This window comes from Oryzias melastigma, linkage group LG11 (assembly GCF_002922805.2).
Source record: "Oryzias melastigma strain HK-1 linkage group LG11, ASM292280v2, whole genome shotgun sequence".
Lineage (NCBI taxonomy): Eukaryota > Metazoa > Chordata > Actinopteri > Beloniformes > Adrianichthyidae > Oryzias > Oryzias melastigma.
In genome coordinates, this window is record NC_050522.1 from 15,620,770 (window position 1) to 15,637,211 (window position 16,442).

At 38.3% G+C, this 16,442-nt stretch overlaps 2 protein-coding genes across 2 annotated transcripts in view; one reads left to right on the forward strand and one right to left on the reverse strand.

Moving 5' to 3' along the window:
* znf704 (zinc finger protein 704) overlaps positions 1-13,676 on the forward strand; it is a 50,192-nt gene extending 36,516 nt beyond the window's left edge. Inside the window, exons 3-9 of the mRNA XM_024294532.2 lie at positions 2,232-2,335; positions 3,146-3,423; positions 8,897-8,997; positions 9,600-9,891; positions 10,991-11,119; positions 11,232-11,323; positions 13,128-13,676. Of these exons, the coding sequence (XP_024150300.1) occupies positions 2,232-2,335; positions 3,146-3,423; positions 8,897-8,997; positions 9,600-9,891; positions 10,991-11,119; positions 11,232-11,323; positions 13,128-13,242 (1,111 nt within the window). The 3' untranslated portion in view covers positions 13,243-13,676. The remainder of the gene's footprint in view (positions 1-2,231; positions 2,336-3,145; positions 3,424-8,896; positions 8,998-9,599; positions 9,892-10,990; positions 11,120-11,231; positions 11,324-13,127) is intronic.
* adnp2b (ADNP homeobox 2b) overlaps positions 1-16,442 on the reverse strand; it is a gene marked incomplete in the record, with an annotated part of 705,870 nt that overhangs the window by 220,985 nt on the left and 468,443 nt on the right.

Sequence of the window (16,442 nt, forward strand, 5' to 3'; positions counted from 1 at the left end):
GGGGAGCATCTGTGCCTTAAAGCTGATCTAAAAATAAATGTTGGGCTTATAGTCTGCTTCTAAAAGATTTGAACACGAGGACAGTAATTCTGTCCTCTTAGATCACATTATCACTCTTAGTTTGTGGAGAATTCAAAATCCAACCATGTTCAGTTAAAAAGAAGGGCGGAGTTGGATGGATGGAGTCACTCAGATTAGACAAAAACATGCTTATTTGTGTCCTGATGCATTTATAGGCGTTATTTTCAAATGGAACATTAGTACACCCATCAAAGAAAATAACATTAGTTTATAGTATTGCATAGATCTGTAAAAAAGGCTTTCATTCTTTTTTTTTTTATTTTGAATAATTTGCTAGATTTAATGATAGTTTAGGATGAGCTTTTTTGTGTTGCTTTAAAAGCATAATTTCTTTAGTTATATCTTCACATTAAAAAACATAAACTTTAGTTTCTGACAAAGATATTTAACTTTTTACAATTTTTTAGATGTCCTCAGTGTATTTTGTTCCTCTAGTTAGTAACAATACACATGTAAAACAAAATATGCATAAAAAGCATTTAATATTTTGGCTTCAAAAACCCACTTCAATTATCATGTTTTTTTAATGAATGCATTTCTTCACTGCTAAAATAGTCTCAACTGATCCCTCACACCATCAAAGCTTCGCATGAACAGTGAGCATAGAACACAGGTGCTGTTAGTCATGAAGCTATTGATGTCTTTTTTTATCACAGAGACTGAGTCTCTTTAGTAATCATACATGCCTGAACATTAGGCTTCAGTCTTTCAAGGAACGTTTTCTGCATTTTAAGTGAATTTATTAAAGTTTGGCTTACAGTCATATCACAGAAGGCGCTTACTTCAGCACATAAAATCAGGACAGATTGATGCATCCTACATGTATTTTATTGATTTCTATAGGCAACTATGCTAGTTCTTTTTCAAGATGTAAGAGAAAAAAGTAGATTTCTTTAGACTTTTCAAGTTTTTATGTGTTGTAAAATATGTCAACTCAAAAAAACAGCTCTAATTAAAAAAATAATAATCAAGGCCGTCATTTTACTGCACAACAAAAAGCATTTATCCTAAAATAATTATGTAAAAACAGTTTTATTGCACTAAAATTACATAGGAGAAAAAATGTATGTCTGAGCCTTAAAAATTGGGCTGTTTGAAATCTATCCACTTCACATTTCTTGTTGAAAATATATATATATATATTTTACCACAACTATGTTGATCATATAATGTAAATAAACAGCATCAGAACCAATTGTTATGGACCAATATGCTAACCGCTGGTTTAAAAAAAAAAAAAAAAAAAGCATGATAAACCATCACGGCACAGAACAAAAACAAGATATAAGCTACAGTTTTAATCTAAAATGGGAATAAAAGAAAAAAAATGGGAAATAGACTGGCACATTGGTCTTAATTTTTGATGTACATGACCATAAAAGTTCTCAAATTTACCTTGAGAAAACTTATAGGAAGGATCCCTAGTTCATGTCAGGCTTTATTATTGTTAAAGGAAAGCTTTTATTTTGAAGCAATCCGGTTTTGTTTGGTTAGCTTTACCTCCTAGTCAGTGACACAATTTTTAGGGGTATTAACTATCTAAATCTTCAATTCACCATTGAGTCAACACATTTAAATGATTTCATAACAAAAAATCAAAGATCTCAAATATTTTGTACAAAACTCTATAATTTCAGTTTTTATCTTACAAGAGCAGAATTTGTCTTAGGCAATGTTCTGGTCCTGTGCAACATTTTTAATAAAATCAGGTTTAAATTTAGGTTTTCATTTTTGTTATTTCTTAGTACAAGTACAATACTAATAATACTTTTTAAGGTTAAAGTGACTTTTTTTCTTCGAAAATATGCTGTCATTTTAATTGGCTCTTGCATTTAAATTTACTCATTTGAACAAGTTTTACAGACAAATTATCCCACAAAAATGGTACAGTTAGAGATTTGTGGTTGTGTTTTCTGCAAACATAAATGTAGCGTTCTTAAAGTGGTTTTGTTATAATTTAACTATGAAAAAGTTATTTGTTGCAAGTGATTTGCTAATTCTTTTTCCTTAATGAAAATGGGAAAAAGTAATATTTTATAACATTTTTCATTTTATTTGCTGTTACTTTTAACATTATGAGCTGAATGTTCATAAATATGAAAGCCTTCATAAAAGATGAAAAGATTAAACTCTCCTTTTTCTGCTGTCAGGCGGTCTGAGGAGGAAGTGGACATGGATAAAGTGACGGCCGCCATGGTTCTGACGAGCCTCTCCACCAGCCCTCTGGTCAGGAGTCCACCTGTTAAAGTCAGCGGTGAGTATCAGAGGCGTCTTCCCGCCTCATTAGGTTGCGACACATATAAATGTTTGCTTTTTGTATGCCCTACAAATAAAGCAGCGAGCCTGTGACAGCTACAGAAAAAAGAGACGTGGCTTCACCTCCAGCCAGTAATTTGTACGTTCTCATATATGCTGACATTTTCCTCCTCCCAGCTGTTATCTTGGGAGTGCATGTGGCGGCTGAGGCTGATGAATTGCCACCACCTGCTGTGCTGTAAGCACATCAATGAGTTGTGGAGGAAGAGACTGGATCTCTGCCATTCCAGCACGGCAGTGAGGATGTAAAGTGCCCCTCGAATGCAATCACTTTGGCTCATTCAGATGCTGTTTGACACCGACTGACTGTCCGTTCTCACCCATCACACGCGTAACACCCGAGTAGTTTGATTGTAATCAGAAAAAACAAGAAGAAAACATAACATTAGATGAAAATAAAATTTCCAGAATTCCAGCTTTGGCTCATTTTTTTAACACAGTCTTTTATTTTAACACAGTCTTTTACACCAAGTGTCTTCATATTTTTCACTAGACCTTATCTTTACAAGTTAAAAGTTCTTGTAGGTTTTATTATAAAGAAAAACCTGCCTTTGATCTGTTAAAAATGACCTTGGCTGCCTCAGGGGAGCTGAAGAAGTGCAGGAAAATAACTGCTTTTATGCACTGAAGCTTTTATATAGGATCTGCCAAAGAACCATTGGAGTTCTGGAATAATCTGGATTTTATTTACTATATTCCCATACTCTGAAAGCAGCCTTTAACATGCTTCTCTTGTCTTTGTGTGCAGAGGGTCTGAGTAATTCATGGAAAGACAATGGCTCGGCCGTACCTTTCACACCATCCAGCAACAGCTCCTCTGGAGGCTACTGGAGCTGGTCGGCCCCCAGTGACCAGTCCAATCCCTCCACACCTTCTCCACCGCTCTCAGCAGACAGCTTCAAACCTTTCCGGGTGCCCAGCCTGGGTGGGGTGGGGTCTGGCCCCACTGGGCCTGAGGACCCCAGTCTGGACGATCAGGACGGCACCAGTCTGCTCTTTGATGAGCCCATCCCTCGCAAGCGCAAGGTGAGGATTTACTCTCAATGTTGAGGTTTAGCTTCTAAAAATCCAAACATGACCTGCATACTAAAAACACACATTTGCTGTAATGCTAAAACCATATTTCTATATTTTAGATTAATTCAGATTCATTTTCTTTACTTGCTAAAAATTTATTTAGTTAAATATAGACTGAAAAAGCCAATTTGCATGCATATCTGTGGAAAACACAAACCTGAATCAGGTGTGTTTGGCCAATAAGGAGCTTCAATGGCAGGTTGGTTGGAAAACATGTGGGACACTGGCCCTCGAGGCCTGGATTTGAGCACCCCTGCTATAAGTCTTTCTACTGTGCTGCTCAAATAAAGTGACAGTATTTTCTTCAGCACATGCATATCTCAGTTTTTATCCTTAATCACCAAAAGCAAATAAAGATAATTTTAAAACAGATTAATAACAAAGCATCTTTAATCGGGATAAAGGAAAATGTTGATTTTGGTAAAACGATTTCAAAACATTTTTTGATTTGTCATTTCTATGCAAGCATTTAGTTCAGTGTCTTACTTTAGTGTTCCACTTAGATCCCACACCAAGCCTCTTTCAGCAGCTCCACACCAAAACAAGATCTCATGCTAACCATGGTAGATGTTCACTCATTAGTCATGCAGATGTTACACAGCTTTATTAGATTAGATTAGAAATGGTTTATTCCAAGCAATCCAGAAAACAATCAATCAACCAACAGAAGTTTACAACCATAAAGACATGTATAACACAAGATAACTAGACAATAAAAGATAGATCACCTGAAAGGGAGTGTGAGGAAGTGAAAATCCCATTCAGTCTCGACCTTACGACTTTACGTGTATTATCATTATCTGGTTTGTAAATTAAGATCAGATAAATGTTGGACAGGACAAGTTACAAAAAAATAAAAAAATTAAAAAAACAAGTAACAATAAATCTCGTGGCTATGACACAAATACAGCACAGTTTTAACTGAAATTGGCAGTTCATTTGAGATTGTTAATTGTTTCTTTGGTTATTTTAACCAGTAGCCATTTCATACCTCATAAAGAATATTTAAGCAGTGTTGGAAATAACTTGCACTTTATTTTCTTAAAGAACATTTAAGCTTTTTTTCCTATACTGAAAAATAGGATGTTGAGTGTTGGAAAAAATATTTCCTAATTTATCGAAATAAAAAACACTTGAAATGTGGTTGTGTTAAAGCGATTTGTATGAGAGATTCAACTTTAGTACCAAATGCTCCGATAATTAAATAAAGTGTATTATAAATCATTTTGTTGTGAAAAGTGTGTTAGTCTTCAGACAAAGTGTTTTTTTCTTTTATTTTCCACAACAACAAAAACAGAAGATCTTGGACAATTTGATTTAAAAGGAAAATGAATGGAAGAAAACGTTTTTTCCCTGCTCCATTTACGTTATTTCAATAGGAAAAGTAAAGTAAAAGGAAAAATATATATATATAAATGAATATATACAGTATAATCATGTGCATTCATACATGCAGACACATTACAGTTATTAAATACAAACGAAAAAGATAAAAAGAAGAAAATACGTTTTTATAAAAAAAATTGTTCGGAGGCTGAAAATGGGCTGCTGCACTGACACTCCATGACTTTACCTGTTTTAAGTTTTTTTTTTTTTGTTAACAAAAACAACAGCAGAAAACACTCCTAAAATTGTTTTGAATGGTTCATTGTTGTATTTTTGAAGTAATACTTTTTAAACACATTTTCTAAACGATGTGATGTATTGTTTCTGTTACAGTTATGGTATAAATTGTATTGTGACATATATTGTGTGGTCAAACTCTTGTCGTTACATGACTATAATCTTAATTACTACATAAGGTCAAAAGTCCAATAAATACATAAATCATAAATGGTTCAAACTAACTCTACGCTAAGAACTAGTTGGCTTGCTTCATCACTCAGCATTATTCAACAGTTGTGTTTTTGAATGATGTCTCAATCATGGAAAAAAACATTTTTTTTGGCTTCAGTCTGCGCCTCCTGAGGCACACTCATCATCCCTCTTTGTCTCATTTTTACCCACCGCTGACAGCTCGCTGTCACTTATTCTTTTTTCCTCGTCTATATTGTCTTCTGCTGTCTTCTATCAGGGCTGCTATGTACAGTACCATCCATCCCACTCATCTAATCCCCCTGAATAATATTAATGATTCTTCCCTCCATTTGAACAAAATACCTGTTTCATTGATCACAACGGCTTCTGAAGCCTCATGTCTGCTTTGAATACCAGCAAACACATGGGTCAGCTCTATGCCAGCACACAATGCTGAAGGGTATGATGGCAAAAACACTTCAACAATGAAAAGAGAAAGATACACGATGCATGTAAGGGCCGCTTGCAGGAACCACACAAAAATGCAGAAGAAGAAGAAGATGATGAGCGTTTTCTCGAATGTTTTCTCTTAAACATGAAGGATTCTGCATGAAAATGATCTCCCGGCTCCTCTTGTGCGCTGCTCCTCCACTTGGCAACACTATACCGTTTGAAGCGTTCCATTTAATTAACTGTGTAGAGCCTCTTTAAAGGGGAACGCACACACACTTCCTGATTAACACATCAATATGCTTTTGTTAGCAAAGACAAATGGGCCAAAGCTTTGTGCATACGTTGCTGAAAGGAAACGAGGGAAAAATAGGGGTAAAAATGTTGTTGTTATTGTTTTTGTAATGTTGAATCAGAATCGTAAACAATAGTTTGATAGACAAGCCTGTAAGACAGTTTAAAGTGGGTCAGAGTGTGAAGGCAGGAGGGCATGGAGGGGCTTTGGGGAGTTTCACTCCATCATAATTACGCTCTCTCTGTTCGTGTTCAGGATATAGACGATAAATACATTATTTTACAGAGAGAAGGGCCTTTGTTGTCTTTAATAACTTGGAGACGAGATCTGAAATAAAAGGCATGACATTTTTAAAATCCTTTTACTTCAAATTGTGTTTTTGCCTCACATCATTGTAAACATTTAAAAGTAGAGTACATTTTAGGTCTCCACAGACACACAAATGGATCCTCAGTTTTATTGTTCACTATGAGAGATAGCAGAGGAAGCTGATGGCTTTAAGTCACCAGCTAAAGTACAAGAACTGGATTATATCCCTGTAACTCATGCAAACCAGTTTTTAAACTCGTTTTTTTTATTTGTTTGTTCTAAAAATCTATCACGAGGTCTGAGGTTTTCAGATTAAGATTCTGAGCGACGCGCCGTCTGGCCTGAGAATGAACTCACAGGGAGGATTAAAAACTGTCTGAAGTGTTTTCCACGGCCTCAAGAGATCCTCTGCCGATTCCCTGAGTTTAGCAACACAAAAATCAGCGTGAAAACCCGATGTTTACAAAAAATGTAACCCGGGAATCAATTAAAAAAAAAAAAACTAGCAAATCTGGAAAAATTTATTGCGATTAATCAACATTACTTTTTTATTTTTTCTTACAGTATTTGCTCATTATCTGCAAATAATCATAATATGAAATTGCATCCAAGATTGTACATTTAGTGTTTATTTTTAACTCTTTAGAACCCAGGATCTAAAAATTCTTTTTTGTCAACTTTTGAATCTACCTCTAATTTCAATTTGAAAGACTGCTTGCTTTTTTGGTGTAATTTTAATCACACACTAGACATAATATGCAAAAACAGAAAATTCTGTCTGGAAAAACTAGATTAATTTTGCTGTGGAAATCCCAAAAATGTTTAGAATGAAAGTTTTAGAAGTAATTTAATTTGTCAACACACTAATCAACATGTTTTTGAATGAAAAAAAAAAATCCAGGCTAAATCCCACCATGTAGCCCATAAATAAGAATTTAAGAGCACTCCTGTCTATTTTACATTTTTCCTGGAATTCTCTTTTCTTTTTTCCAGCTTTTTCCCTTTTTTCTCGTAAACTGTCTTTATTATGCTTGTGAAATATAATGAAATTTTTTTTTGGGAGAAGTTTGATCCAGATGGATTTCAGGTCAGCTGATCACAGGTGGGGGCGTGTCTGTCTCCTCTGAAGTAATAATGGATTAGATTTATCTGCGCTTTTCCAGACGCTCAAAGCACTTACATTGTGTATCCATTATTCATTCACACCTCATTCATACTTGGTGACGGTAAGCTACTACTGTAGCCACAGCTGCCCTGGGGCAGGCTGACAGAGGCGTGGCTGCCAGTACGCGCCTACGGCCCCTCTGACCATCACCGGAACATTCATACGCATTCATACACCAGTGGAGGCACACTGGAAGCAAGTAGGGTTAAGTGGCTTGGCCAAGGACACAACGACACTTGGCTGGCGTAAGCCGGAATCGAACCGCCTATCCTTCGATCATTGGCCAACCCGCTCTACCACCTGAGCCACTGCCGCCCGAAGTGTTTGCCTCCAGCGGTGTTGGGGGCGGGACTTTCACGGAGAACCGCAGTTTCCTCAAATTTTAGACAACACGGATGCTTATTATTATGGAAGATTCATGTTGGTTCCCATCCCAAAAATAAAATAATAATCAGTTTCTTTTTTTCGATTTCTCATGGGATACAGCTCCGTTTCGCTCCGCCCCCCATAGCAGGTGAGGTGCTGCTCTGCACTGCAGCCTTCAGAGAGACGTTCATTCTACGCCTTATTTATTAAAATAGAAGATCGAAACTACAAATAAATCCCATATTATCTCTTTAATTTAATAAAATCTCAATCACAGGATGTAAAAAAGAGTTTACATTTATTTTAGGCTTAGTTTTATTACGCTGATCTCACAGCTGCACGACAGGACACCTGAGCGCAATTAATAAATATTAACAAATTAGGTTTTATTAATCGCGCACGTTAACATGTTAACATTCACAGCCCTAAAAAAATGACCTTTTAGATGTAACCCATAACCTTAAATTCAAGAGGTGGTTTGTTGTTGGTGCATCAAGAGAGAAAAAGTGACAAAAATGTAATCCAGACATTGCTTTTTAAAAACATTATTTAAAAGTTAAGTTGTTAAAAACATGATGCATCTTAAAATAATTCCTGATTTAAGGCCAGTTATCGAATTAAATTTAGTGAGGGAAAAGTAGCAGCTAAACATAGTATTCTACTATTTTTCCATGACTTTTTTCCTGCTTTATTGTATTTCTTTTCAATGAAAACGTTTCCTTTTCACTTATTTCAGATAAATGTACCAACAAAAATATAACTCCTACTAAATAATCTTTTTAGAGCCGTTGCTTCATGGGTTTTTCTGGATTTAAAAGTTGGTTACGAGGGAAATAAATGTTTAAAAACCCAAAGTAACCAAGTTTTCTCCAATAAGCAATTCAGAACATGGATAAGTTACAGAGTTGTGAAGTTTTGTGATTCCATTTTTTTGATGGTTTAAGGCCTATTGATATATTTGTTTTGCCGTCTACTTTGATGCTCCTAAAATGTTTTTTTATTGGCATCTTTCGTATTCTAATACATATTTGTTTCTGCAGAACTCCATGAAGGTGATGTTCAAGTGCCTCTGGAAGAATTGTGGGAAAGTGCTGAGCACCACCGCTGGCATTCAGAGACACATCCGCACCATCCATCTAGGGTAACACAAATACATTGCTGTCATTGCTCTCTTAAATTAATCTATTCATTTTATTAATTTCATTTTGTCAGTGGATTTGAATAAAAGTGCTTCATCTCAATCAATCAGTTTATGCTCAATAACATTTTTTAAATGTATCGCAGAGATCCGTTTTTATTAGTGTTGTTTCTGAGCAGCTTTATTAATTGTTTCCGGTGCATAAGTGTCAGTAAGAGTGCAAAAATGAAGTCAATTTCTTCTATTTTACTGTAAATTATAATTTAAACCTCAAGTTTTGTACATGATTCTACAAATAAAATCTCTGGACAGTCAAAATAAAAGTTTGAGTTTAGAACCTCAGACCCAAGAGAGAACTTTTATTCTGAAAAACTTTGTCATCTGCTGAAAACAGTCAGAAAATACTGTTTTAATGAATTTTATGGTTTGCACATTAATATTTTTTGCCAGAAATTTGATGAGTTCTGTTTGTTTTATCCGAAATAAAGCTCAACTGGAAAAGGACACTATTAAAAATTGATCAAAAGGCAAAATAAGTTTGTACAGGATGAGAGTTAAATGTTGTTGTCTTCACTCACCTCTGTGTCCTCTGCTCACACATTCAGGCGTAACTGTGACTCGGACTGCAGCGACGGCGAGGAAGACTTCTACTACACAGAGATCAAGCTCAACACGGACTCTGTGGCCGACGGCCTGAGCAGCCTGTCCCCGGCGTCGCCCTCCGTCCTGTCACCTCCTCCTCCTCCGTCTCCTCTCCCGCCGCTCAGCCAGCCTCCAGACTCACATCGACCCCCGCTGCCCTCCAACGCCAAGGAGCCTCACGTCGGCGGCACCACGCCGCTCAGTCGCTCCGCGCCCAGTGCTCTCTACCTCATCCACACAGATCACGCCTACCAGGTGAGTCTCCAGACGAAAAATACAGCAGTCTTCCGAAGACTCCCTGTCTCCATGTCTGGGTTTAAGACTCTCCCAGTACGGTGAACTTCACCATCTACTGCAGGAGCTGCGTCTGAATGACAGACGCCTTCAGTAAGAGGACCTGGGTGCAGACAGCAAGATGACACTCAGACATCATTAGCCAGAAGTCCAGAACAGGAAGTTCACACGCTGTCCCTCCCCCTCAATTTCAGTCAAAAAAATATTATTTTCTTGGTTGAAAAAGACTCATTTAACTGGCAACACCAACAGTTTTTTAATTGTAAACCTTGAACCTTTAACACCGGACATGTCAAAACCTACTATGCCTTTTGACATACCATAACTCCTGATGCAATCACTGTGAATCAGCTGATCCGCAGAGAAACACTTTTGTTAATATCCTTTTTTTGAAAAACTTAAACAATTAACCTTTTTTTGCCCCATTTTAAGCTCATTTGATGCATTAAAGCATTTAATAACATTAAAAAGTTTTAATAAAAGATGCTGCAATTCTGAAATCTTGTGGAATTTCTGCTTCTGGCTAATGATGCGTGGGCGCCATCTTGTCTGCAGCCAGGCCCCCCCTGACTTTCAGCTGTACTTCCATCTCTCTGTGACCCAGTTTGACAACTTGTCTTAGTCCGAGGAGAGAAAAAATACAACATTTTATAAAATTAAAGGATCTTTTTATTATCGTCTCAATACAAATAAGAAAAACATTTAAAAGTTCAGAAGGAGAACAGTCAGATTCTCCTCCTTGTTGGTTTTAGACTCCACCCACTGATTTCATTATCAATCCATAGGCCAAAACTGACTTTCTGATTGGTTGATGGGACGCAAAATCTTTGCCAAAGTTCAAATACTTGAATTTGAGGGTCCGAGTTTTCGCCACAGCGTGTTGTTGCCCCGACCAAAACGTGCTAGCAGCAGCCTGCTGCGCTCGCTGTGGCCAACAGTGAAAACCACTGCAGGACCTGTGATCGCATCTGTACATTGACTAAACACTGAAACTGGATGTTCCTGATGCAACTTTTGTGTTCAGTGCAGCTTAACAGTGCATGCTGTTTTGACCTTTCAGGCCACAGCTCCAGTGTCCATCCCCTCCAGCAGCAGCAACTCAGCCGACTCGGCCTCCACCAGCTTCACTCCCACCAACAGCTTCAGCATCTCCTGGCAGTCCCCTCCTGTCACTTTCACGGGGAACACGGTGAGCAAGCTGTTGTTTTCCTATTATTTTAGGATCCAAAAGGGAACAGAGAGAAATATTTCAAGCTTGGATTGACAGCAGCTGAAGGAAAACTGGCGTGCTTTTTCATCAGGTGTCTCCGAGTAAAAGCCAAGGATTCGGGGAGCAGCGCTCCCAGACCATTTCCGTGCTTTCATCTCCTCCGAGAGCCGCCACCGCTCTCAGGTACCCCCAACTGCCTACTATCTTGTCTGATGTTTTGTTTATTCATGTTAAATTTAAGGTTTTTCCCCTCATGTAATAGTCCAACACAGTGACGAAAGGATTCATCTCTGTTTGGCCTTTTGCTTGCATGTTTCACTTCACAGAAACGGCCTGCAGTGTGCTGTGATCATTTATCAGAACACGATCTATTAACAGGGGTGATGATCTGCTGCCTTTTCTCCAAGAGCCGGTTCAGTTCTAGTTTATTGATTAGCTTATCATTTAGAGAAACTCTCCTCAGCCTCTGTGAATCAGTGCAGCTAAAAAGCTGCTGCAGCTTCTCAGACACAAAGAAGCTTCTCATGTTGAAGAGCTGCTCTTAATTCCAGTTATCTGCAAGGCAGTTAGTGAAGATGTCCTCTTCCAGCCCCTTATCATCATCTGAGGTGGCTGATAAGACTCCCATTGTGCTGATGAAACACACATTTCAGCATTTGTGTGATCTTTTCCTCAGCAGACAGAAGTTCAAGGCCGTTATGATCACCAGCGTACATTCTTCACTCACAGTGACATTCACCTGTTATGTTGTATGTGTGATTGCAAATCTCTGCAGGACCCGCCTGCACATGCTGGTTCTTTAGAGCATCAGTAAAGGTGACACAGATTGAGTTTCTTCTATCAAGAGAAAAAAATATGTAAAAAAAAAAAAATATATATATATATATATATATTTAGGGCTGCACGGTGGCGCAGTGGTTAGCGCTCTTGCCTCACAGCGAGAAGGCCCCGGTTCGAATCCCGGCTGGGACCTTTCTGTGTGGAGTTTGCATGTTCTCCCCGTGCATGCGTGGGTTTTCACCGAGGACTCCGGCTTCCTCCCACCGTCCAAAAACATGCTTCATAGGTTAATTGGTGACTCTAACTTGCCCCTAGGTGTGCATGTGAGAGTGAATAGGTGTATGATTGAGGCCCTGCAACGGACTGGCGAGCTGTCCAGGGTGTACCCCGCCTTTGCCCATCAGTGGCCGGGATAGGCTCCGGCACCTCCGCGACCCCGAAAGGGATGAAGCGGTCAAGAAAATGGATGGATGGATGGATGGATATATATATTTAACAAAAACACATAAAGAATTCCAAGAAGGAAAGTGCCACTTCATCAAAACTGTTTAAGTTGTGTTTGAAATTAGAAAATAAAATCAGATATTTATACGGAAATAATATATATTTTATTTTTTTATATTTATATTTTAGAAACATTCACGCAGTTTTGTAAATTTTCTTCTCTAACTTTTAACTTAATTATTATTTTGGTTCTGTTTGTTCCACCATTCCACCGTGTTTATACATAATAATGACTCATAAATCTCTTTACATCCGTCTTTTGTTTTAATATTTTTCACACAAAAATATCTAGAGAATTTCACACTTTGGAAAAATGTGTTTATTATTTGGAATTATTAGTAAAAAAAATAAATACAATGTATTTGCTCTTTATATATTGTAGAAGCTTCTTTAAATTGTCAAAAATAAATATTGATTGCAATCATATAATTTATGTAGACATAAATCCACATCTCTCTCTTTTCTTTTTAACATTTTTTATCAATTTATAAAAGGATGAAAATTTAAAATTACAGTGTTGCTTGTTTTAAAATGTATTTGCAGTTATTATTTTTTTTACTTTTTTCTGCATGTCTTTCACCTGAATCAATACAGACAATATTTCAGTGACATTTTTTGCTGCATATCAGATGTATTATGTCTTTAAATCAAAATTTGAAAGGAAAAAAAAAAAACTACCCTGCTTCTTATCTTCTCTCTCCAGTCGAAAGGTTCGCGGCGAGGGGAAGAAGTGCCGCAAAGTGTACGGGATGGAAAACCGCGACATGTGGTGCACCGCCTGCCGCTGGAAAAAAGCCTGTCAGAGATTCACCGACTGATCTGGGCGACCCAGGGCTCCCTGTGCCAACAGTTTTCGTCCAGATCTGGGGTGGGGGGCATCATTTTTGCATGCTTTTGATTTTCGTCTGGTCAGAATTCCTGTCTTCAAGCTCTGGCTCCGCCCCCAGACTCATCCCCACCCTCTTCTTAAATCCGCTGAACCGGTCCATCCGTGGGTGCAAGTGAAGGAAGACGGAATCAACGTCCATGATCTCAAATACTGCCTCAACCTCCCCTCACCACCACCATTCCCAGTCCAGGGAAACCCCCCAGTGCAGCTAAAACGTGTAAAAAGAAAAAAATTAGAAAATAGTTCTCAAGATTTCTGCAACTTTTTTTTAATGTTTGGTCCAGTGATGCATCTTTCTATGTTTTGTACAGCTCAGATTTTTAAAGAACCGTCTTGTCAAAGAAGGAGCCCAAAAAAAAAAAACAGGCCCTGAGATTCGAGTGTTTATCACAAAAACTAAAAAGAACTCTTTTTTTGTATCAGAAAGAAGAACTGGGACCTGCTTGATGGAAGGGAAGTCGGTGCTTTTTTTGTTCTTCTTTCAAGCTTTCTTTTTTTCATTTATGTGTATTTTTACATCTGGGTGATGTTTTTGTCACCAACATCACGGCGTCTCCTGCTTCCGCGGCAACGCCAAGGAAACGCACAGACGAGGAAGAAGAGAGGACTTCAAGGTGGACGGTCAATGCAAAAAAGACACCGTTTACAGTCAGGGAGAGCAAACGGACATTTACACAACAGCGTCTCAAACACAAAGCAGATATTTGTTTGTTTTTTATCGTGCCGGTTCTGTTTTGTGTCAGGGGTGTGATTCTAAAGAAAAACCAGCAGCTTAAATGTGTTGATGTTGCCAGGACGATCTCAGCAGCTTCTTTAGTTAATGTTACAACCAAAAAAAAAAATCAACATAATTTATCTTTTTTTGGCTTTTGTTCAGGTGCTAGCTTGCTTATGAAAAACTGTGCTGACCAAATTGTCAAAAAGACCTTCCTGTTTGCACTGGAAGTCGGCGGCATGCCACAGAATTCCCACCTGAGAGAAAATCCCCCCAGTTCCTTTCCAAAGGGAACAGAAACTCTTCACCTGGTTACCAAAAGAGGGGAGGGTTAAACCAAAATGCTGCACTGCACTTAAAGAAAACCAATCCTTTGTACGATCACGTCTACTTGACTTTAAAAACAGAAACGACTCTTCCTGCACTTTTTTAATGTTATCTGAGGTGTTCGGAGTCACTTGATCGGGTCAATCATTGGGTTTTTCACGTGCTTTGCACTTAAGAATTTGGCAGCATGTGGAAAATGTTTTTTTTTTTTTTTATTATCATTAATGTACTTTGTTCATTTGAATGTGTTTATTTGAGTCATAAAAGGTTGTTGCAAATGGTTTTGTCAGCTGTGGGGGCGGAGCTTGGACTTCATCTTAACCCTTTAACACCAGAGCTCCAGTGTTTATTTGTTTATTTGGTTTATTGTAATTTTGTTAATTATTTGCACGATCAATCTAATTCCAGTAGATTCTGAAGGAGAAAAGCTGCCGCTTTTCTCCTTCAGAATCTACTGGAATTACATTGATCGTTTTATGGTTGAAAAGTAAAAGATTTCACTCAGGTGTTAAAGGGTTAAGCCACTTTGCGGTTCTGTGGCTGTCTCATCTGAAAATTTATGTACATACCGCTTTTTATTTGGGTCATTTTTTCCAGCGTTTGACGGTTTATTCGCTCTTCTCGGTCTTCATCTTCCACTTTGAGCGTCGGGCTGCTCCAGGGAAGGATTCCCGCTCCAAACATGGCGGCAGCCTTAAAAAGTGGGCTCGTTTTGTCCGTACACTGATATTTTACATTTCTTCAAAACTAATTTGCCCATGTACAATGTGAACTTAGTATGAGAAGACAAATCTATATACAAAATGTTTGAATGCAAAGCAAAAAAAAAAAAAAAGGAAAAATGTTCTTTTTTCATATATTTTTTCATATATAAATATAGTTTATTTGTTCTATTTTCACATTCTTCTGAGAGAAAGTTTGTGGGATGAAAGCTGTGGCACAAAAACAAGCCGGTCTGCAACCCGTTTGATTCTTGTGTGAGAAGCCCCCTCCAGTGAAATATGCAAGCGAATCCGTTCCCCAAGAATCACTATTGTTCCTCCCGAGACGTTCCCAATAACCTGAGGTGTCTCCACCGCAGGTCATCCAGACGGACCAACACTTTGGCTCCACAGATGCTTCCCTACTGCTGTCTCACTGCGGTGCTGTGTGTCCTCTCTTCCACTGCTGTTTGGAAACATTCACCAAATCTCCACATCTTCAACCAAATTTCTAAGAATTGGTTTGGAGGTGGCATAGCGGGGACACGCTCCGGTGCTGTCGTCCCTGCGGGGAGAGAAACCACCAAGGTGCTACACGTCCCCTCAGCGTGCAGCTTCTCCCACAGGCTGTCTCTTCATGTTAACTCCACTCTGTTGCACACTTGTGTTGAAGAACATGAAAAACGGAAAGCGCCTCAAATCTACACGTCTCTGGACACAACCGAGTGTGTCGGCTGAAAGCTGAGTCTCCCATCTATGATTGTTGAATGTTTGGTTTTGAGGATAAATGCAACAAAACAAAAAAAAAAACAAAAAAACAGCATTTTTTGGGTCTTGAAAATTAGTTGTCTTTCAGCTCTTATACCTCATCTGTCATTGATCTTTAAAAACAATTTTTTTAATTTATTAAAAAAATATTTTGCAAAAAAGTTCATTTGTACTCAAATAATGAGAATTCTCACCTTACTCAACGTTCACGCTGAGCATGCATCGCACGTTCAGGAATAGGCTTAACGTGGGTTCTTCAAGTATGTGGTGTTCACACTGGAGAAGCAGGGAGGGGCTTCTTCTTTTTTAACTAGTGCATGTCTGCCGCGTGCTGTATACGGACTTAAAAACCTGCGTAGTGGCGAGTAAACGTGAAGGTTTTGAACACGGTAGCCTAAAACGTGCATTTATATCGACTTAAACGTGCGTTGTCAAAGCCAGTGTGAATGTAGTTTAAGAGAACAGAGTTCAGGCTATTTACATTGGAAGGATTGTGGACCTCAGAACTGAAGGATCATTTATGTGGTTTTTGGGATAAATTATTTCATTATTTCACTCCCAAATTGACTGCCTAATGACGCCTAACATCCCTGAAAGCAGCCCCCCCCCCCCCCCCCC